This window comes from Choloepus didactylus, chromosome 4 (genome assembly GCF_015220235.1).
Source record: "Choloepus didactylus isolate mChoDid1 chromosome 4, mChoDid1.pri, whole genome shotgun sequence".
Lineage (NCBI taxonomy): Eukaryota > Metazoa > Chordata > Mammalia > Pilosa > Megalonychidae > Choloepus > Choloepus didactylus.
The window spans coordinates 43,423,759-43,447,014 of record NC_051310.1 but is presented as its reverse complement, the minus strand read 5'-3'; the positions used below and the strand labels follow the sequence as shown (position 1 = coordinate 43,447,014).

General features: G+C 40.5%; 2 protein-coding genes across 2 annotated transcripts; one reads left to right on the top strand and one right to left on the bottom strand.

The window, feature by feature from the left end:
* Nucleotides 1-920: 920 nt before the first annotated feature.
* On the bottom strand, nucleotides 921-22,850 carry RDH11 (retinol dehydrogenase 11). Its single transcript, XM_037832472.1, has 7 exons — nucleotides 22,708-22,850; nucleotides 17,505-17,623; nucleotides 17,031-17,186; nucleotides 15,761-15,865; nucleotides 14,932-15,141; nucleotides 11,638-11,827; nucleotides 921-2,846 (listed from the first exon to the last, which is right to left on the bottom strand). Exons 1-7 carry the CDS (start codon nucleotides 22,773-22,775, stop codon nucleotides 2,744-2,746), a joined length of 951 nt encoding a protein of 316 aa, XP_037688400.1. The 5' UTR covers nucleotides 22,776-22,850; the 3' UTR covers nucleotides 921-2,743.
* On the top strand, nucleotides 5,756-6,111 carry LOC119531328 (60S ribosomal protein L39). The gene has a single exon (XM_037832478.1). The coding sequence runs from the start codon at nucleotides 5,807-5,809 to the stop codon at nucleotides 5,960-5,962; it is 156 nt and encodes a 51-aa protein (XP_037688406.1). The 5' UTR covers nucleotides 5,756-5,806; the 3' UTR covers nucleotides 5,963-6,111.
* Nucleotides 22,851-23,256: the final 406 nt, after the last annotated feature.

Below are 23,256 nucleotides of genomic sequence, written 5' to 3'. Positions count from 1 at the left end.
GAAAGGCATCTTCCACAATGAGAGAATGCAATTGGCTGGATTTAATCCAATTAATCAATTGAAGACTTATAAGCAATACAGATAGAGGACCTTCACTACTTCTTCCACTGCCCAGCGAAGCGCTTCCTGTGGAGTTCGTGGAAGATGCGGTTCGTTTCCTGAGGAGTTCATCGAACACGTTCGTCGAAGATCCCAGTTTATTTCCTGAGGAGTTCGTCAAAGTTGCCGGTTTGTTTCCTGAGGAGTTTATCGGACATCTTCCTTGGAGCTGACAGTTTACTGACTGCTCTACAGAATTTGGACTCGTGCATACCCACAGTTGCGTCACTTTTATAAATTTTATAGTCATAGACACCTCTCATTGATTCTGTTTCCCTAGAGAACTCTAACTAATACAGAAGCTCAATATTTAAACTGCCTACACATACAAAAAAGTAAATGAATATTCTTTTTGGTGATCTCTATCTCTCAGACCTTTATTTTTATCAGATTGAGTTCACTGACCGTTGATTCAAGAAGGCTTTGTTGAGCTACTAATAGGCACTGAGCATAGAGAAATGACAAAAGTCTGAGATTGTTAGTGGCAGTGAACTGAGATAAATCCCATAGCACTGTGTTATGGATGTAAAGGAGCAGAGATAAACAGGAGACATAACAACAATCTGGAATGATCAAGAAACATGGAAAAAGATGGTATTTGAACAGTGTCATAAAAGATAAGTAGGAATTGGTGAATGAATAATCAAATTACAGAAAACCGAAATTAATGGCATTTGAATTGAGATTGGACTGTAGCTAAACTGTGTGAAAATTTATGAGAAATTAATGCATAACTGTAATAATGAAAAGTGTTTTCTTCTTTTGACCATATAATTAAAACTTTGTTGAATTCTTACACTTTAAATTAACTAAACATATGATAAATCATCAAAAACAATTTTATTTGTCACGAACAGTTCAATGTAAATCAAGTAATAAAGTGTTAACTCAGCTATTCTAATGCACTACCATCAAAACAAAAGATTTCCAATTTTTCCATATGACCATTTCTAAATATATAGTTCAATGGTCAAAACAATTTAACAAATGATTATTAATTTACAAATAGAAGTGAAGACTGTGGTCCTATTACTGTTTTCTCCACCAAAGTTAAACATACAAATTGCCAGTTCAAGAAAATCACAAACTCTAAAAGAATAATGTACTCAGTGATGGAACATTACCAATTCCTCTAATTTCCTCTGGCAGCATTACTTTTGTTAATAGTTCTCCAAATAAAATATAGATTTTTAGCAAATAGACAATTTAGCCTTGTCAAGATAATGTAAGGAAATGCCCTGAAAGATTATTAAATTGAACGTAATTACTGAAAGTCAGTCCTTAAGGTAATTTTTCTGAATAAAGAATTGGGGTTCTTATATTTTTTTTTCTGCCACCTTGGTTGATTGGTTCTTGTTAAGATAGTGCCTCATCAGTCTTGCTAATTTAGGTGCTCACCCTCAATTCTTCTATAGCTGTATTTAACCATCTTTAGCTGTTGGGTTTTTTGTTTTGTTTTGTTTTGTTTTGTTTTTTAAATCCTCAATTAGTTCCTTCATTGCATACAGTATATCTCCCAGGAGTCTGCCCTTTTTTGGACTTCTTCTCTGCTATCCATGTGCTTCTTGGTGGGAAGTTATCAACATATGCAGAGTCTGCTTCCCTTAGCAGTGCTACTATTTTCATAAAAGATGGAATGACACTGACATTGGTCTGCTCGGTCTCTGATCTGGACCCTGCATGAGAGTCCAGTTTAATACCATTCCTTTGTGGCTGTTTTGAATTTTGTGAAAATATTCCCAACTCAAGAGATATATAAGAAAACACGTGAAGATATACCCAATGACAACAACCAAACGGCCATTACCTTCTTTTTCTGGTTTTCTTAGAGAAGCTGAGGGCACCAAAAGGAGGCCTTGCTGAGTGAGTCTTGGGTCAGTAACTGAAGTCAGGTGGCCATCTTCTCACACTGCTTCCTTCATTCCCCCTGCTTGCTGATCTCAGAAACAGCAGGAAAATAAATGACAGTTTGAAATTGACCTTTATTTCTGCCTCCCCCCACAATTAAAACCAAACCCCACAAACTACTTAGGAAAGGCAGCTCTTCTGTAGTCTAGACCTGGGAAAGTGTCTTAACAACAGTGACTCTGGGTTGTCAAAGATAAGGCCAAACCATAATCCAGATTCAGTTAAGAGTTTCCTGAAAGAGTCCAGATATTGGTGCTGTGATGGTTTTCTTAAAGAAGTAAGAGATGAGCTCTGCTCCTGGGCCAAGTGACTCCTGGAGTTTAGGTGAGGCTGCAAGTGTGGCCCTCTTGAAGTCAAGAATGGTTGGCTGGCAGGAACTACACGGTGAATAAAGAGGGAAGAAACGAGTCCAAATTCCCATAAATTGACCCTGCCATAGCTTGGATCCTCCTACGTAGTTGGTTTTTGGAGGGAAAATATTATTTGAGCAAGTCATATGAGGGTCTTCATATCCTATATTTCTAGAAATTCTGGCAGTAAGAGGAACAAAATAGATCCGGACAAAAGAAAGGCATTTAGATGAATTTGGCAGTGTACTGGGCTTTTACTGAATACCAAGCGGGCAAGGCTGGAAGGTTTTGCTTCCTTTTGGCCACTCGAAAGAGAGTTAGTTTGGTAGGCAGTGCTGAGCAGTCCACTGCAATCTTCTTCTCTTGGGTCTGGCTGCCACCACCTGTCAATCCACTGGAATGCCCAGCAGGTCACAGCTGACGTCCCACAGCCGCCTTGCTATCGTCTCATTATGAGCCTGCGCAGAGACCCATGCCACATGGCAGTCACTAAAAGGAAAAGAGAGGGGCTTAAAGCACAGGGTTCAGGGTTGAGTCTGTTCTCTGCCTGGGATAAGGAATATGACAGAAAAACAACCCAAAGATGACATGTCTTCTAGGTGCTTCACAGGATCAGAGTTGTCCTATGTCTTGATCCTCCAATCTTTACCCCACAGAAAATATAATTACTGTTTTCAGACCTCCTCCTAAACCACCTCTGATCATACCGCTTTGTTTGATATATAATGCATATCATTTAGTCTTTATATTCCCATTGTATGTATGTATTTAAGTATAATATCAGTGCCTCTCTGACACCTGTGTCTGCTTGTTCAAATAAGTCTATAAGGTGCATATTACAGGACCTTGGCCTTGTGCAGTGTCACATGGCTGGAATCCTGCTATTTGCAATGGTCATGGATGCTTGGAGAGGGAAAAAACATTTGTCGTTTCTGGTCTATCTGCATTTAAAACTATTTTGTGGTGAGTGTAAGTAAAACCAGCTTCATAAACAACTAAAGAAGGAAAAGATAATAGCAGGATAAATAGTGGTAAACAAGGCACCAGGTGTTTCACATACCTTCTCTTCACTTGCTCGAGTTCCAATTATTTTAAGAAAATCCCCATTAAATGCAAGAGGGGTATCTGAATTCTATTCCATTTAAAAATTTTCTCAATGACAATCTTCTTACTCACTTTTGTGTTCTCTGCATCTACTATACAGCAGGGTATTCAATGAAGGTTTTCTGTTTTTAAATGATTGAGTAGATTGCAATCTTTTAAGTCATGTGAGAAGCAATTTTTAAAAGTATAACTATTTCAAGAAAACTGATTCCCAGACCTAAGCAAATTTTGAAGGTGAAAAGGAGGCTTAACAAATCTGCATTGACCACATGAAGGAAACTTATAACACTCAAACCACTGAAACAGTCAGTGCTACTCAAAATGTGAGTCAGGGAACAACAGCAGGAGCAACTTCTGGGAGCTTGCTGGAAATGCAAATTCTCAGGCCCCACTCCAGACTTACTGAATCAGAATCTCTAGGGTTGAAGGCCCAGGAATCTGTGTTTTAACTAGCTCTCTACTCTAGATAATTCTTAAATACAATAAAGTTTGAGAAACACCACTTTGAAGGATCTTTAATTAAAAAAAAAAAAAAGGCTTATTACTACTTGACTCTACTTAAGGGAACTCCCTAGCATGACCATTGGCTATAATCTGCCATTTCTGAGTGACAAGACCACAACTGTGAACCACTGGGCTTTTACATGACTCTGTGGAATGACTGGGCTTCTGTAAAGCTCAGCAGCCACCACTGCTCTCTGTGCCTTACCCTCTTCAGGAGGTTACAGTGAAAAGAAAATGACATTATGGTCATGAAAGTGCTTTGTAAGCTATGACATGCTGTAAGAATTATTCAAATACTATAGTAAGAGCTACTTACGTATGGTTATGGCATCTGCTTTTCATCAGTCACAGTGCTCATACTTCCAGTGGGTTTTTTTAAGTATTAATCAGCATAGGTAACAGTTTGTCTAGGTGATTTCAAACATTTATTACTGATCACAAAGATATAATCAATATAATCTTGGTAAGCAAGACTGTGCTATTGGTATTAGGCTAGACATATAAATCAGTGGAACAGACTGAATGTCCAGAAATAAATCCTTATATTTATAGTCCATTGATTTTCAACAAGTCTACCAAGAAAATTCAGTGGGGAAAGAACAGTCTTTTCAACAAATGGTGCTGGAACAACTGGATATTCACATGCAAAAGAATAAATTTAGATTCCTATCTCATACCATATTCAAAAATTAACTGAAAACAGATCAGAGACCTAAATAAAATAAATAAAACTATAAAACTCTAAGAAGAAAACATAGTGTAAATCTTTGTGACCTTGGGTCAGGCAATGGTTTTTTAGATATGACATCAAAAGCAGGTGACACCTGAAAATTTGACAAAGTAGAAACTAGAGTTCTGTCTAGAGGACAGCATGTAAGATTGAGAGTTCATCAAGTAACAATTCAATGCTGCTTCATTTCATTGTGAAAATTAGTGCCAACAGAGTGAGTTTACACTAACTTCAGTGGAGAAGGTTTTCTTTGTAATTAACAGGGAACACTTCCCCATAGAGTCTAAAAATTTAGGTCAAGTTTGCTTCATAGGATGATGAGATTAAAATGTGTGTTTAAAAAAAAAAAAAGGCAAGTGACAAAAGAAAAAAATAGATATATTGGACATCATCAAATTTAAACTTTGTGCTTTAAAAGGACACCATCAAGAAAGTGAAAAAAACAACCCTTAGAATTGGAGAAAATATTTGCAAATCATATATCTAAAAAAGGAACCTGAATCTAGAATATATAAAGAACTCTTAAACCCAACAATAAAAAAACAATAATCCCATTAAAAATACACAAAAGATTTGAAAAGACATTTCTTATAAGAAGATATACAAAAGGCCAATAAGCACATGAAAAGATGCAGAACAGTATTACTTATCATGAAAATGCAAATCAAAACCACAGTAAGATATCACTTCACATCCACCAGGATGGCTAAAAATCAAAAGGCTAGATAGTAAGTGTTGGTGAGAATGTGGGGAAACTGGAACTCTCACACATTGCTGGTAGGAGTGTAAAATGGCCAACCATTTTGGAAAACAGTCTGGCAGCTCCTCAACAGTTAAATATAGAGTTATCATATGACCCAGCAATTCCACTTCTAGGTATATACCCAAGAGAAACAAAAACTGTATAAATCCATACAAAAACTTGTATATGAATGTTCATAGCAGCATGATTCAAAATACCCAAAAGTGGAAACAACCCAAATGTCCATCAACTGACAAACGGATTAACAAAATGTGGTAAGCCATAAAATGAAATGACATATAAGAATGAATGAACTCTTTCTCTCTTCGTTGGCCATCATTGTGTGTTCTTTTGACTGCCATCTTCGACATGTCTTCTCATAAGACTTTTAGAATCAAGCGATTCCTGGCCAAGAAGCAAAAACAGAATCGTCCTATTCCTCAATGGATTCGAATGAAAACTGGCAATAAAATCAGGTACAACTCCAAGAGGAGACATTGGAGAAGAACCAAGCTGGGTCTGTAAGGAATGGCACATGATGGCACGCATTTTGATTCTGTACCAAGTTCACTAGCACCTTCAAGTGGAAAGAGTTCCCCTTTCTGAACAGCTGGACTTATTTTTTGGGGGAAAATCCTGGCATTTCTTTGCTTTTATGTTTCTGCATAAATAAGTTGGTTCAGTAATAAATATGTGAGGCCTTTTGCTTAAAAAAAAAAAAAAAAAAAAAAAAAAAAAAAGAATGAATGAAGTACTGATACATGCTACAACATGGATGACCCTTGTAAACATTATGCTAAGAAGACAGGCACAAAAGCCCACATATGATACAATTCCATTTATATGAAATGTCTAAAATAGGCAAATCCATAGAGACAGAAAGTAGATAAATAGTTACAGCCACTGCAAAGGCTCCACTCAAAATAGACTTTTATGCTCATTTCTTGAAGGTGGGCATGGCTGCTATAGGATCTTAAAAATGAAGTAAAATTAAGAATCCATGGCATTTGAAAGAGTCTTCAAAAGTCAATTCAATAGTTACTGGGTCCTTGATACCTCCCAGAGTAATTTGGACAGAGAATAAAAATGTATTTGCAAAATCCCCTTGAGGGACTGGGGGAAAAAGTGGAAATATTAAACTTCCCCACCTGGGAATTACTGATATTCTCACAAAGAGTGGGGACTACAAATTTAGAAGACTAGCCCTTGATCTTGGGACTTGCCCTTGTGAAGCTTATTACTGAAAAGGAGAGGCTAAGCCTTCTTATAATTGTGCCTAAGAGTCACCCCCAGAGAACCTCTTTTGTTGCTCAGATGTGGCCTCTCTAAGCCAACTCTGCAGGTAAACTCACTGCCCTCCCCCCTACATGGGACCTGACTCCCGGGGGTATAAATCTCCCTATCATTATTTGCAGATAATATGATCTTACATTTGGAAAATACTGAGAACTTGACCACAAAGCTACTTGAACTAATAAACAAATTCAGCAGAGTGGCAGGATATATAAGATTAATGCATGTAAGTCAGTAATGTTCCTTTACACTAGAAGTGACCAAACTGAAGAGGCAATCAAAAAAAATTCCACTCACAATAGCAACTAATAAAATCAACTACCTAGGAATAAAATTAACCAAGGACATAAAAGACATTTACACAGAAAATTACAAGATTTTACTAAAAGAAATAAAAAAGGACCTAAATAGGTGGAAAAATATTCCATGCTCCTGGATAGGAAGATTAAACATTGTTAATATGTCAATTCTACCAACACTGATCTACAGATTCAATGCAACTCCAATCAAAATTCCAACAACCTAATTTGCAGACTTGGAAAAGCTAGTTATCAAATTTATTTGGAAGGGAAAGGGGCCTCGAATTGCCAAAAACATCCTAAAAAAGAAAAATGAAGTGGGGGGACTTACACTTCCAGACTTTGAAGCCTACTATAAAGCTACAGTGGTCAAAACAGCATGGTATTGGCATAAAGATAGACATATTGATCAATGGAATAGAATTGAGGCTTTGTAAATAGACCCCCAGATATACAGTTGACTGATTTTTTAATAAGGCCCCCAAATCCACTGAACTGGGACAGAACAGTCTCTTCAACAAATGGGGCTTGGAGAACTGGATAGCCATAACCAAAAGAATGAAAGAGGACCCCTACCTCACACCCTATAAAAAATTAACTCAAAGTGGGTCAAAGACCTCAATATAAGAGACAGTACCATAAAACTAGAAGATAATGTAGGGAAACATCTTCAAGACCTAGTATTAGAAGGTAGCTTCTTAGACCTTATACCCAAAGCACAAGCAATGAAGGAAAAATTAGATAAACGGTGAACTCTTCAAAATCAAAAGCTTCTGTACCACAAAGGACTTTGTCAAAAAGGTGAAGAGCCAGCCAACTCAATGGGAGAAAATATTTGGAAACCATATATCTGATGAAATGCATACCCTGCATATATAAAGAAATCCTACAACTGAACAACAGTAGTACAAATAGCCCAATTATAAAATGCACAAAAGATATGAAAAGACCTTTTTCCAAAGAGGAAACACAAATGGCTAAAAAACACATGAAAAAACGTTCATCTTCACTAGCTATTAGGGAAATACAAATCAAAACCACAATGAAATACCAACTCGCACCAATAAGAATGGCTGCCATTAAACAAACAGGAAACAATAAATGCTGGAGAGGATGTGGAGAAATCTGAACTCTTATTCATTGCTGGTGGGACTGTATAATGGCACAGCCACTGTGGAAGACAGTTTGGCGGTTTCTCAGAAAACTAGACATCGAACTATCCTATGATCCAGCAATTCCACTTCTCAGGATATACCCAGAAGATATGAAGGCAGTGACATGAACAGACATTTGTACATTGATGTTCATAGCATCATTGTTCACAATTGCCAAGAGATGGAAACAATCCAAGTGTCCCTCAACAGACGAGTGGATAAACAAAACATGATATATACATATGATGGAAAACTATGCAGCAGTAAGAAGGAACAAGATCCTGAAACATATGGCAACATGGATGAACTTTGAAGATATAATTCTGAGTGAAGTAAGTCAGACACAAAAGGAGAGAGATTGTATGTTACCACTTCTATGAACTCTCTGAACAAGGTAAAATCAATGTCTTCTAATGTAGAATATTGGGGACCTACTGACCAACAGAAGCTAGTGGAGGGGGAATAATCTAATGTTTTCAGATATGTTAATGTTGGTGAATTCAAAGGTATAGTATTGGATGGGGGTGATGATTTTTTGTTAATGGGATTCTAAGTATCAAAACTGTACTGAAGGCGAATGGGAATGAAAGGGGTTGTTTAAAGGCATGTTTCCCACATATCAATACCACAAATATAGACAGGTGCTTGCATGATATATTTCTAAGGTATGACACTAGCACAGAGAGTTGACAACAGAAGGGTATATGGGAAAAATCTACATGCATACTAGGGACTATAATTAATAGAATATCATACTAGTACTACACAAAAACTAGGGACAAATAATTGAAGGGCTGACAAGAGCTACAAGATGTTTGGGTTATAAGAATTGTTTAAAATGGAGAGTGATGAGGATTGTACAACTAAGTGATGATAATGTGAGATATGGATAATTATTGTGGGCATAACATATGCTATGTGAACTTAGGAACCCCCTACTTTATAAGTCAAGCCCCTGATCTTGAGGCTTGCTCTGATGAAACTTACGGTTGTAAAGGAGAGGCTAAGCCCATCTATAACTATGCCTAGGAGTCACCTCCAGAGAACCTCTTTTGTTGCTCAAATGTGGACTTTCTCTCTCTAAGCCTAACTTTGCAAATAAATTCGTCACTCTTCCCCCAATGTGGGACAGGACCCCCAAGATGAATTAGCCTTCCTGGTGACGTGGGACATGGATTCCAGGATGAGCCTGAACCCTGGCATGGAGGGATTAAGAATGCCTTTTTGATCAAGAGAGGGAAAAAAAAGGCAAAAAAAATGAGGTTTTAGTGGCTAGGAGAGTTCAAGTGGAGTTGGGAGGCTATCCTGAGGGCTACTCCTATGCAAGCTTCACCATAACATTCTTTGAAATTTGCTCTCTAACTACTTGTTAAATTGCACTTGGAAAGTTATCACTTCTATGTATATATGTTATATTCTACAATTAAAATATGATCAAAAAAATGACCACAGTATGATAAGCCCAAGTCAAGAGTAGTCCCAAAAATCTTAAAGAATGCCCAGATCCCTATTTTGAGACTCTATAAAAGTTTATTCTTTAGAAATTTAAATCCTTCGGAGAGCTCCTATGCCACCTAAGTTCCAAATCCCAGAGGCAATAGCCTCTTCAAGAACATCAACTAGATGTATCACCTTTGCTCATGAAGTTGACACCCCTTTTCAACATGAACAAGTGGTCACTGCCTAGACATCCTTGAAGATCGGGAAACTGATTAAACTAGAGGAAGAGGTAGCAACAGACAAGATGGAACTGAACAAAGGATTATGGATACTGAATCTCTATATAATTTTCTTTTTCTTAGTTGCTAGGGTATTAGAATAGCTAGAAGGAAACAACTGAAATGGTGGAACTTTAACTCATAGCATCCTTGGAAATTTGTTCTACTGATGCTTGTTAAACTGTAATTTGAAAGCTAAACCTTTTTGTGTGTATGTTATATTTCACAAGGAAATAACTGAAACTATGGTACTGTAATTCATAGCAACTTTGGAAATTTCCTATATATCTACTTGTTAAATCATACTTTGAAAGATGTTACCTTTTTGTATATATGTTATATTTCATAATAAGGAAATAACTGAAACTGTCTAACTGTAACCCATAACATTCTTTGAAATTTGCTCTCTAACTACTTGTTAAATTGCACTTGGAAAGTTATCACTTCTATGTATGTATGTTATATTCTACAATTAAAATGTGATAAAAAAAATTTTTAAAAAAGAAAATCAAGCTGAATATTCAAGCAAGGGCATTATCATGGATGCCATGACTATGCCCTGGAAGCACAAGAAGATGCTTCATGTTAATAAATCATCTAACCACAGCAGCTACCATTTACTGAGTGTTCTCTGCATGTCAAGCGCCACTGCAGGCTCTTTACGCAGGCTGCCTGGGGGTCCCCCACTGTGGATCTATGAGGGAGGCATTATTAACTGTGCTGAATCGATGAGGAACTAGGACTGAAAAGGGTTAAAAAAAACAAAAACAAAAAACCCGGATCCCTATCTGAGATTCTATAATAGTTTCACCCACAAAGTTTATTCTTCAGAAACTTAAATCCTTCAGAGAACTCCTATGCAAGCCAAGTCCCCAAACCCAGAGACAATAGCTTCTTAAAGAACATCAACCAGATGTGCCCCCTTTTCCCCTAATGTCAGTATCCCTTTTCAACAGGAACAGGTTAGGGGGGTCACTGCCTGGACATCCCTGAAGATTAGGAAAGTGATTGAACTAGAGGAAGGGGCAGCAACAGATAAGATGGAATTGAACAAAGGATTATGGATACTGAATCTCTACATAATTTTCTTCTTCTTAGTTGCTAGGGTATTAGAATAGCTAGAAGGAAAGAATTGAAATGGTGGAACTGTAACACCCACAGCATCCTTAGAAATTTGTTCTACAGCTACTTGTTAAATTGAAATTTTAAAGTTATCACCTTTTTGTATATATGTTATATTTCACAATAAGGAAATAATTGAAACTATGGTACTGTAACACATAACATTTCTGGAAATTTCCTGTATAATTACTTGTGAAATCATACTTTGAAAGATGTTACCTTTTTGCATATATGTTTTATTTCACAATAAAGAAATAACTGAAACTGTGGAATTGTAACCCATGACATTCTTTGAAATTTGCTAACTACTTGTTAAATTGCACTTAGAAAGTTAGCACTTCTTAGTATACATGTTATATTCCACTATTAAAAAAATGATTAAAAAAAAAGAAAACACAAATAAAATTAAACCTAGCATTTACAAAAAACAAAACAACAGCAACAAAAAAGTCAGTGCGTCAAATTTCCCTATTAAAAGGTAAAAACCCTAGAGTCAAAAGACAAAAGTGGTATTAAGCAATGCACTTTTTAAAAAGGACATGGTATACCAGATAAATCCAAATTGTTTCATTTGGACAATAAAATCCCACCTTCAAAGAGAGATGTATTCATACCTGAAATGTTTCCCACTCAGAGCCTCAAGGCCTTCCGTCACGGCACAGTACAGGCTGGTCTGGGCCCCCTGCTGAGGCGTCTTTAAGAAGGCGGAGAGGAGCCACCATATGAATCTCAGGAGAGGTGAGTGCCGGACCATTTCAGATTTGACCGTGCCAGGGTGTACAGAATAGGTCGTAACACCAGAGCCTGGTGGGGGGTGCCATGTAGAGAGGGGAGGACAGGACTTGACATTGCCCAAGGTCAAAGATAGCAGAAGACAAATAAACACGTGACCCCCACATGTGGACTCCTTGTCCATGATGATACCCCAAGCACGCTGCACAGTAATTGATACCCCCATTTCACAGATTAGGCAGTCAAGGTTCAGAGGGTTTAACAACTCTGTTAGGAAACAGTAGAGCCAGTATGTGACCTTTCAGCAGCTCTCAATATCACTGACCACCCCCTTCTCAGAGCCCTCTTTATCACCGGCTTACATGACCCCACACCTCTTCTGCTTTTCCTAACCTTTCTGGCAGCTTTCTCTCACTTTCCTGAACCAGGTCATCACCTTCTACACAAACTTTAAATGTTGGAGCTCTCATGGCTCACTAAACTCTCTCTATGTACTTTTATGGCATGCACATTTTTATCCACAGCGCAAACAGCTCCTCTGAACTCTAGACTGACCAGGAGGGCACAGACTTTGCAGTCAGACTACTCGGTTTCAAATCCCAGCTCCGCCACTCATTAGCTGTGTAACGTTAGGCATGTTCCAGTTTTTGTAACTCAGTTTCCTCATCTGTAAATTGGGGATAATCACAATACCTACAATTCATACAGTTGTTTGGAGGATTAAATGAGTTAATCTAGGTAAAAGAGCTTAGAAGAGTGTGCTAAATGCATGTGCTGTTCCAGGTCCTTTACTGGAAATCTTGGGTCCAGAATGTTATCAAATTTTTTTGTTCTTAGAAAGGTAATATGGACACATATATGATCTATTATTTAATCCCCCTAGTATAGGTCAGGTTTTGCTGCCAAATGAGTTTTGGTCTCAGACTTATAAGAATACTGAGCTTTCAGACCCTTTTGGACTTCAGAATTGCAGATAACGGATTGTGGGCCTGTATTACTTTCTCTGAGCATCCACGCTAGATGTCTTATAATACTGCACGCTCAGTATTAGTATTACTCAGTATTAAAAAAACTGACTTTGTAATTTTAGGGCCAAACCTGGTTCTTGCAGTGTTTCCTACACCTGCAACCAGGCACATGGGAGTAGTTCCTGACAATTCCTTGCCTCCTCCTGCACATCCCAGCAACAAGCCCTGTGGTTTTCACATCCTAAACATCTCTCGGGAGCATCCACCACCCTCCATCTCCAGCCCAAACTACAATCATCTCTTGCCTCAACTATGAAATTGCCTGCTGCATCCACTCCTGCCCCCCATTTTAAAAAGGCTTCAATTTTAAAAGTTTTCCAGTGCTCTTAAATAAAGTACAAAATTCTGACTGTGGCTTCTAAAGATCTCGCCTCTACCTACCCCACCTGTCCTAGCTCAGATCTCCCTCTCCCTCTTGCTTTCTACACTCTAACCACAGCAGCCTTCTCTCAGTGTTTCAAACTGAGCCCAGATCTCAGCACATTCTCTTTCTTCTGCCTGGGATACTCCTTGACCAACTCCAACCTCCTCACCCCACTCCACACCTTTTACACATTTAATTTCTACTTATCCTTCAGGGCTCAGCTTGTAAATCAGTTTTCCAGAGAAGACTTTCTCATCCCTCAGGATGAATAAAGTCCCCCCTCCAAAAAGCTATGCTAGGTCCTTGCACTTCTCTTTTATAGCAGTTATTGCAATCATAATTAAACAACAACAAAATAAGGGAACACCTAGATGTGCTTAAGGAAATGGATAAAGACACATCTATACTATGAAATATGATGCTGCCAATAAAAGGAATGGAGTAGATCTGTATGAACCACTACATGGAAAGATCTCCATGATACAGTTTTACATAGAAAAGCATGATTTTTAGAATTTCACTTTTTTGTGTATGATATCTATGTATGTAAATGCATGTGAAAATGACTGGAAAGGTGCACATCAAGCTTTTAACAGTGATTACATGATGGTAGAAAAGCGGGATGGGGACAGAGGGGGATAAGTGAAGGGGGTCTTGCACCTTTAAATTTATAGGGTTTCATATTATTTGAACTTTTTGCAATGAGAATTATCCGTGTATTACCAGACTGATTGTACATGTGAAAGCTGTATAAATACTTGTTAATTATCTCTCTTTCCCCATTAGACATAAACTAAATCAAGGAAGAGACTGTACCTGTCTTGTTCACCACTCCATCCCCAAAACCTTAACCCGCTGCATGGACTAGCATAGACCTTGAATAAATCTTTGTCCAATTGCTGAATGAATGAATCTTCTGTCATGCCCAGGGTTCCTTCAATTCACCACAACTATTTCCCACTTAAACCTCATGACTTTCAGGCTTGCCTCACTTGTGTATACTCTGCTCCTATCCACTTCTCACAGCCCATCTCTCTAGCTCCCCGACCTCATCCATCGCAGCTGATCGAGGATGCCATGCCCTGGGCATAGACTGGGCTGACCACCAGCTTCCGTCTTCCCTCCTCACAGCTGTCCACACAGGGGGACGATCCTGTTTTTATCACAGGGCTCCCATAAGTTAATTCTTTCAGCCTGAGTTTCTGCCTGCCTCTGCTCTGAAGCATCCACCCTGGATTTCCTTTCTCTTTACTGGAAATCCAGGGTAGACAATTCTTAGGACCCCTGTGTATTTAAATTGTGACAGGAGACTCCTCTCCTCAAGCTTACATTTTCTTCTTATCCAACCCTTTGCTGTAGGGAGACCCCCATCCATACTCCTAGGACCTGTTTTATCCTAATGGTTACATCTAGTGGCAGCTCAGGCCCCCCCCTTCCACCCTGCCTCAATAAGAGTAAAAAGCCTTGACTTGCTCCTGAGGCCTGATTAAATTACGACAATAAACTGGGCAGTGGTCCCATTTTACATATGAGGAAATAAATCTTGAAAAGTAATTTGCTACAGGTGACACAGCTAATAAGAGGTAAAGCCAAGTCAGAGTCTCCCTGTCCCCCGCCAGCCCTCTTCCAGTCTTCACTTGTGGCCACATATTAAAAGTGAACTGAGCTGTGGTCATGGAAGCAGTTCCCGTCCAGGTGACGGGCTATAGAAAAGTTTGCGTCCCTGTGGTTTCTCACTACCTCTCACTGACTCTTGTCTCCACACTCAGTTCTTTCAAGCCTACCTTGCAGCCTCCGGGCCAGCTCCCGGGTGAAGAGAATGTTGGCTAACTTGCTGTGACAGTAGGCCAGACCACAGTTGTAGAATTTCTCGCCCTGCAGGTTATGGAAGTGGATCCTTCCCAAGTGATGTGCTAAGGAAGACACGTTCACGACCCTTGATGGGGCTGATTCCTTCAGCTTCTCTAGCAACAGGTGGGTCAGTAGGAAGTGACCTGTGAGAAAAACTAGAATGATTAGAGTTCAGAACAAATTCAGGGGCGGGGGGAAGTGGGGAGGGTGAAAGAAAGTGAGAAGCAGAGCTCAGTTGTGAGAGATGGTGAGCTCAGAATAAAGTCTTTTGCCTCAACTTTTCATTCTCAACTAGAGGTTTAGTGAGGGTTGAAGGAAACAGGAACAGCCAAAGATATGAGACTCCTTTTTACATGGGCTGGGTCTGGATTGTCCAAATATGAAGTTCTGTCTTATTCCAACTTTGGTTAACATCGCTCTCTAAGAGCATGAGGTCCCCATCTGATGCAGACCACACAGACCACTACTAACAAAGTAACATGGTCCTCAATCCATCAGGCTGTTCAAAAAATGCCCTGAGGTAAACTGAATCTGAACTACAGATTAAAAAGTAGGCAGGAAAAAAATAATAAGTAGGCAGGAACTTGAGTTGTCCTCACATTTATTCCTCAGCTTTCAGGCAGGATCATACTATTATTCACATATGGTCTATTGTGGCCGTGAGGTCCAATTGCATTGCAAAGAAGGCTCAGTCCAACCCCTAAGATTTCCAAGGAGAACTTCAGGTTCCCTCTAGCTTTCTGTTTAGCCGAGATTTCTTACCCAAGTGGTTGACTCCTATGTGCATCTCAAAGCCATCTGCTGTCTTGGAGTAGGGACACATCATCAGTCCTGCATTGTTGATCAAAATGTGGAGCTGCTTTTCCTCTGCAGGGAAGAGGAGATAGAATGTAGAGGTGGCTGGCCACAGCTGTTACATCTTAGAAATCTACCTCCTGCCCAAGCTGTGAACATGGAGACCAGGGACTTCAATCTTCCCTTCATTTTCCCTTCATACTTACTTTGTATTGTTTTCCATTGTAAGACTTTAGTTGAATCCTACATACTTTTTACTACAGGACAAAAATTCCATTTTATACTACCAAATGGTCCTTCCAATTTTTCCAAATCAGGAGCTCCTCACCACTTCTGGGAAGTGTTCAGCCCACCTCTTCCAATAGAAAGACTTTCCAAGGTGAATGGGAAGATTCCAAAGAAAGAAAAAAAGGACATTCTGTATTTGCCCCTACTCTGGGATTCAGATGCCCAAAGAAACATTGGTTTCACCTCTTTGTTATATTCGCTGTCTCTCTCTCAAGGTTCATTTTCTAACATAGTTTGTGATTTGTGACTATAAGCTCGTATTAGTGGAAGCTGCTGGGAGGCTAGATCCCTGGGTGAAGAAGGAGTATCCTACAAAGTGCTCTTGGAGTTGCTTCTGCTATGATACTACAGTTTTTTAATGTTAATTTATCAGCTCAGGATTCTCGCTGTTCGGTGGTATGTATTTAAACCCCACACATGATGCCAGCTTAAGGTTCTAATTTCTTGCAAATGTCTCTTTGTCCACCGATGTCCTAAAGAGATGTTGAGATTCTTTGTATGTCCCTGAGTGGATGCCAGTTTTACTAGCCCCTATCCCAAGGACCAGAGGGCACTTTGTGGATCCCAACCTTATATGGAGCCTCAGATCCAGCTCCCTAACTCTCGAGAGCCAGAGGCCTCATCTCCTATCCTTGTATACAGGTATTTAGGTCCCAGACCCCAGACCCTAAGGCCCAAATTCAGTTCTGATTCACATGAAATATCTGGCTTCAGCTTCTGCTCACTGCTGTGGTTTTGAATTCCCTTTTGATTCTGCCTCCTGAGGATTTTCCTTTGTTACTGAGTTCAGCTATTATTTTTTTATTATCTATGATTATTATTTTATTATTTATCTAGTATTTTATCCAGCATTTCTCTGTATTAGAGAAAAAGAGGCAATCTCTTCCTTTTGGCCATGTCTGTCATGCTGATCATAGACCCACAACACAGTCTCTTGTTCTACACTTACCTGCTAAGAAACCCTTAGCAAAGGCTCGAATAGATTTAGTATCAGAAAGGTCCAGTTTCCGCACCAACACCTGCTGGTTCCCTGTCTTGGCCTGGATCTCTTTGGCTGCCAATTCCCCCTTTTGCACATCCCGGCAAGCCAAATATACCCGGGCTCCTGTCAACCAATACATAAGAGACAAACTATCAGCTCTGGTTTTGAGTGGGAGTTATAGGTCCCGATACCAATGTTTTATGTTATTTTTTTTTTAAATAGGAATTTGTCCCCCTACATTACAAAGTAGGAAAGAAAACTAAATCAGTAATATTCAGAAAGTGTCCCCTATATGGAGCACTGCACTAGGTTCAGACCTAGTGTCAGTGGGGCACTTAAGCATTCTTGAATTCCCAAACTGGGAGGAAATGATGAGAATGACCATCACCATGCAGGCTAAAATGGCGGTGGCAGCTCGGAATTGGAAGAAGTTCAACTTGCCTCTTTGCGCCAGCTCTCTGGCCGTCTCCTTCCCGATGCCTGTGTTGGCTCCAGTGACCACAGCTACCTTCCCAGGAAGCTGGGTGGTTGATGTACACACCCCACTGAACAGCATTTTCCTGCAGAGAGAGGACAGCTTATCATTTCTTCATAACTCTAAACTCAAGCTGGGGGTTCCTGTGACTGCCAGTGTCTTCAGATCCCCAGGCTGAGAGTTGCTTTGATTCCTTCCATTGCTGCCCATTTATAGGTTTAAAGAAGGTTGGAGGAAAAAGACAAAACTTTTCTGCTCAAGAGAGGATTGTGGGAAGATGGCAGAGTAGTAAGCTCCAGGAATCAATCCCTCCACCAGAATAACTACTAAACAGGAAGGAACTGTCTGGACCAACTATTTTGAAACTCGAGTCCAGGAGAACACTGTACAGCACCCAGGAAGAGTGGGAGGAAGAGGCTGGTAAACTGTGGTAAATACCAGTAAAATGCTCTCTCTGCGTTTTGGTTACCATCACCTAGCCTCCACTCCCACAGCAGGCAGCTGACATAGCTTGCTGATGCCAAAAAGGGACACAAAAATCCACCGCCCCAAGATCCAGGGTTGGCACGGGCCGATCACTGATCACGGCTTTTGATTAGCTACTTCAGATCTCCAGGGACAGCCAGTGTTAAAGCCACCCTGAACAAGAGCGGTGGGGGAGACTTAAAGACGCTATGTTTCTTCAGAGCTGCAGAGGACAGTTCAAGGGCTGCATTGGGTGGGCAGGTCAAGAAAGCATGACTTTGGGGAGTTGTGGAAGAAACCCCTGGTGTCCTTCCTTGTCCCTTCCTCATCCCCTCTCCAGGGCAGTTTGGAGGCAGCTGGTGCTCCCTTTGTGGATCCCTGGCCTTGTTCCAGCTAGGAAACACTGACTTGGGAAACACCTCTTACGTGTGAGCCCCCAGACTCCCACCCCACCCCCATCCTCCCACCCCAGAATTTGTCCTCTGGGCAAAAGTAGCTTGAGATGACAAAAGCAATATAAGAAAAAGTTGAGGCAGAGGTCCTGGGCCAAAGGCTTCCCTGCTTTGAGACCCACAGTGGAACACCCCAAAGAGGGAGAAAGTTCTTTCCCCTGGGAAATAGAGGGGGTATTCAATTCTTGCAAACAGGGAACTCCTATGGCCACTAGCAAGCACAAGCCCAGGACAAGACAAAGGTCCAGAAAAGCCAGGGAGGACCTTGCACTTTGCACTCACCTTGGCGGACCTTCCTGGTAGGAGGGCTGACACTGAAGAAAAGTTCTGTCATGTCACCAGTTGGTTACAAACTCAAGTAACAGACATCTTAGGGAATAAGTCCCAGAGTTAACATTTTTTTTTTTAAATCTTAAAATGTATAGTGTGCAACAAAAGAATACAAGACAAACAAGGAAATAGGAAACAAAGGCCCATCCAAAGGAAAAGGATAAAAATCCAGAAAACATCAACGAAGAAGACCAGAACATGGACATAGCTAAACAAAGATTTTTAAAAAATGATCTTCAGTATGTTCAAGGAGATGAAGGAAAAAATAGGGAAAGAACTAGAGGATATCAGAAAAACAATGAATGATCAATATGAGAATCTTAGAGACAGAAATTTTAAAAAAGGAACCAAACAGAACTTCTGGAGTTGAAGACCATAATAACTAAATGGAAGATTTCCAGGAGGGTTTCAACAGCAGTCTAAAGCTGGCAGACGAAAGAATCAGCAAACTCGAAGACAAGACAACTGAAATGAGTCAGGCTGAGGAGCAGAAGGAAAAAAGAATTGTAAAAAGTGAAAATAGCCTAAGAGAACTCTGGGACACCATCAAGTGTACCAATATGCACATTATTGGGGTACCAAAAAAAAGAAGAAAGGGCAGAAGAAATATTCAAAGAAATAATGAGCTTTACCTCACATCATATATAAAAATCAACTCAAAATGGATCAAAGACCTAAATATAAGAGCCAGAACTCGAAAATTCCTAGGAGAAAATGTAGGGAAGCATCTTTAGGACTTTGTGTTAGGCAATGGTTTCTTAGACTTTACATCCAAGGTACAAGCAACAAAAGAAAAAACAGATAAATGGGACCTATCAAAATTAAAAACTTCTGTGCATCAAAGAACTTTAACATGAAAGTAAAATGACAATCTACAGACTGGGAGAAAATATGGAAACGACACATTCGATAAGAGTTTAGTATCCAGAATATATAAAGAAACCCTTCCACTCAGTGACAAAAAGACAAACAACCCAATTAAAAACTGGGAAAAAGACTTGAAAAGACATTTCTTCAAAGAAAATATACAAATGGCCAAAAGGCATATGAAAAGATGCTCAACATCATTAGCCATTAGTAAATGCAAATTGAAAATACAATGAGATATCACTTCACACCAACTAGAATGGCTACTATTAAAAAAAAAGGAAAATGACAAGTGTGGGGAGGATGTGAAGAAATAGGAACATTCATTCATTGTTGGTGGGAATGTAAAATGGTGCAGCCACTGTGGAAGACAGTTTGGTGATTCCTCAGAAAGTTAAGTATAGAATTGCCATATGACCCAGCAATACCACTTCTAGATATATACCCCAAAGAATTAAAAATAGGGACTTGAGCAGATATTTGCACACCAATGTTCAGAGCAGCATTATTCACAACTGCCAAAAGATGGAAGCAACGCAAGTGTCCATCAACCAGTGAAGGAATCAACAAAATGTGGTATTCCACTCAAAAAAGGAATGAAGTTCTGATATGTGCAACAAGGATAAATCTTGAAGACATCATGTTGAGTGAAATAAGCCAGACACAATAGAACAAACATTGTATGATCTCACTGATATGAAATCATTATAATACACTAACTCATAGAGTCAGAATCTAGAATATAGGTTACCAGGGGAGAGGGTGAGAGTAGGGAACAGGAAGTCAAGGCTTAAAATGTACAGAGTTTCTATTTCAGATGATGAAAAAGTTTTGGTAATGGATGGTGGTGACAGTTGCACAACATTGTGAATGTACTTAACAGCACTGAATTGTATATTTGAATGTAGTTAAAAGGGGAAATTTTAAGTTGTATATATGTTACTAGAATAAAAATTTTTTAAAAATCTATGGAACTGCACAATACAGTGAACCCTAAGTCAAACCATGGACAATAGTCCAATTATAAAAATGTACTTTCATCAATTGTAAGAAATGTACCACACCAAGGCCAGGTGTTAATAATAGTGTGGTATATGGGAATCCTATTGTTTATGCATGACTGTTCGGTTAACCCACAACTTCTCTAATAAAAACAAAACAAAACAGTTGTCCGCTTCTGTTCAAGGACAAACCTTAGAGCTGCTCCATGCAGTACAAGAACTGGATAGATATTTTGATTAGCCAGATGTCGGGTTTGAGCTCCCATAAAGCACATTTGGCTTAGGAAATCAGAAGACTCTGGCCAGAACAAGAACTATATGTGCCAGTCTGCCCACAGTTTGCATCTTATGGCCTTAAGAAACAACTATTGCAATACAAGTCAAAATTATGAAAACTTGTGAACCTGACAAAACAAACAAAACCACTACTCCCCCCATCCCACCCACCCACCACACGCTTAATAATATGACAAAGAAAGGACATAAATAAGTACAAAGGGGAGCCAGGAGTCAAGTCCTGGTTTGTGTGGCCAGAATCCTTTCCCCTAACCACTATACATACTACCCTTCCAAATGAATGAAAGTGCAAATACGTACCGGTGTTCCTTCAGATTGTTCTTTTCTCTGCTGTCTTAGGACTTAAGTTAAAACAATCTGGTGACCTGGAGTTGCACTCTCAATCTTTTTCTTTGAACTTGGAATTGTAAGGTACACACTCCTAGCCACTGACGTCATCTGATTAGTGCAAACAGGCAGATAAGGAGGCAAACTAACTCAGGGTACCTTTCAACCGATACCTTCCTCCTCAGAGAAGCCTCCCTGCAGCTTTAGCTCCAACATACTTTTTGTCCTTAACCAGCAGGAATGAAAGAGACAATTAACTAGAAAAACCCAGCTCTGGCCTGGCTCTCATGACCGAGTTACGTGGTTGGGAATAGGGTCCTTGGAGTATCAGCTTTCTCAGAAAAATCCCACTGGGATATGCACACTATCTTTGGTTCAGGTTCAACTTTTCAGAGATTCTATGTGGAATTAAAAGGGTCTGTGGTGAAAAGAGATAAAAAGCAGCACTTCCATCTCTGAGTATGGGCACCGATGTGTGCCTAGAGGCGGGAATGCCGATTGTGCAGAAGGGAGGAAAAATACAACTGGAAAAGGGGCTCCAAGTAGGGAAAAGAAATTTAAAAAAGAAAGAAAGGGGAATATGGTTAGAAATGGCAGGGTGCGATCAAACGCTGCTTCAGGTTTATTCCGGCGTGGCCCGCCCCCCCGGGAGGAGTGTCTGCCTCTGGTTACTGGTCCACCGTCACCACTGGTGATTTACTCAGAACCAATCAGCAGGCCGCCTGCTGGGCAGCCCATTGCTGATTCTCTGGCACAATGGGCCAGCCGCGGGCAGGGCTGTCACCTGGTTAAAAGGACACAACCCAGAGTCCTCGATGCTCCTGCTCCGAAGGCAGGATTTGGCTGATGATGGAACATTCTTCCCTTTCATTTCTCTCCTGTACAACATGTGCCGTAAGAAAGAGCAAATCTAACGGTAACAGTGAGGCTGCGGATGCCCAGGTTCCCATCAAGGGACAGTTTCAAAGAGCAAAATGTTGAATCGCTCACCGCGAGAGTGCCTTAAAAGCTGGAAGCAAGAAGGTAGTTAGGGCTGCTCACGGCGTCGGAGTTAAGGTTAAAATAGTCTTAAGGGCCGCATCCCATTCTAGGTCGGAAACCCCCAAAGCTGTAAAACTCAAGTGTTAGATGTAGCCTTGCCCTCGGGGTTCCCTGCACTCGGAAGCAGGGGCTGGCTAGACAAAAAAGGGACCAGGAGAAACAAAGCAGAATGCCTCGGACTGCAGCCCCCTCCCACGGCCTGGGATCTCCTGAACTCGCCTCCTGGTTCTGCCACGATTCTCCTTGGCTGAGGGAACCGATCCTACCCCCGCCATCCTGGGGTCCCCCAGAGGAGCTTCCTCTTCCATCTTCTGAAGAAAAGGAAGAGCTTCTTCAATGCCCCCCATCCCAAAGAACTTCGCAAGAGAAGGCGATAAATTTGCACAAACCTGATTTGGGGAACAGCGACGTATAGGAGAAAGGGGAGAGGGAGGAGCAGGAGCAGGAGCTCAAGCATCTTTGCTGAGAGGCAGCTGCAGTGGCTGCTGCAGCGACAGCAGAAGCCCCGCCGGTCTCACCCTCTATGGCTTCCCGTGCTAGACGTGCTTGTTTAAGTTACAGAAGCCCGGGGAGCGAGGCCCTCTGGGAAACGTAGTCCAAAGCGTGGCGCCGGCTAACAAGCAGTGAAAAGCGCTGTTTACAGACGCCGAGAAAAGGTAAACCGTGCGCCAGACTACACGACAAATCCCTGATCATCCAGGATCTACGACCATCATGATCATCCAACCAGCTGTCCCCCGGCCCTCTGGCCACTAGAGGTTCTTCTTAAATCTTTCCAGCTCTCTGTTTCCCGGTACCCAAGTCCAGACCCTGGTTCATTTCTCCCCAGTCATAATTAGACAGTTACCGCATGGTTTTTCCTGGAGATCAAATATTGGTGTCTAGAAATGTTCTGAGGCCGATTACACAGGAACGGTTGGAGTCTGACAGTTGACAAA

What these genes read in the sequence shown, in the direction of transcription:
- LOC119531328 (XM_037832478.1), top strand. Translation starts at nt 5,807, where the DNA reads ATGTCTTCTCATAAGACTTTTAGAATCAAGCGATTCCTGGCCAAGAAG.
- RDH11 (XM_037832472.1), bottom strand. Translation starts at nt 22,775, where the DNA reads ATGCTTGAGCTCCTGCTCCTGCTCCTCCCTCTCCCCTTTCTCCTATAC. An exon ending in CATAGGAGTCAACCACTTGG is followed by an intron (nt 15,142 to 15,760) that starts GTAAGAAATCTC and finishes TTTTTCTCACAG; the next exon opens with GTCACTTCCTACTGACCCAC. An exon ending in CTGAGTGGGAAACATTTCAG is followed by an intron (nt 2,847 to 11,637) that starts GTATGAATACAT and finishes TTTTCCTTTTAG; the next exon opens with TGACTGCCATGTGGCATGGG.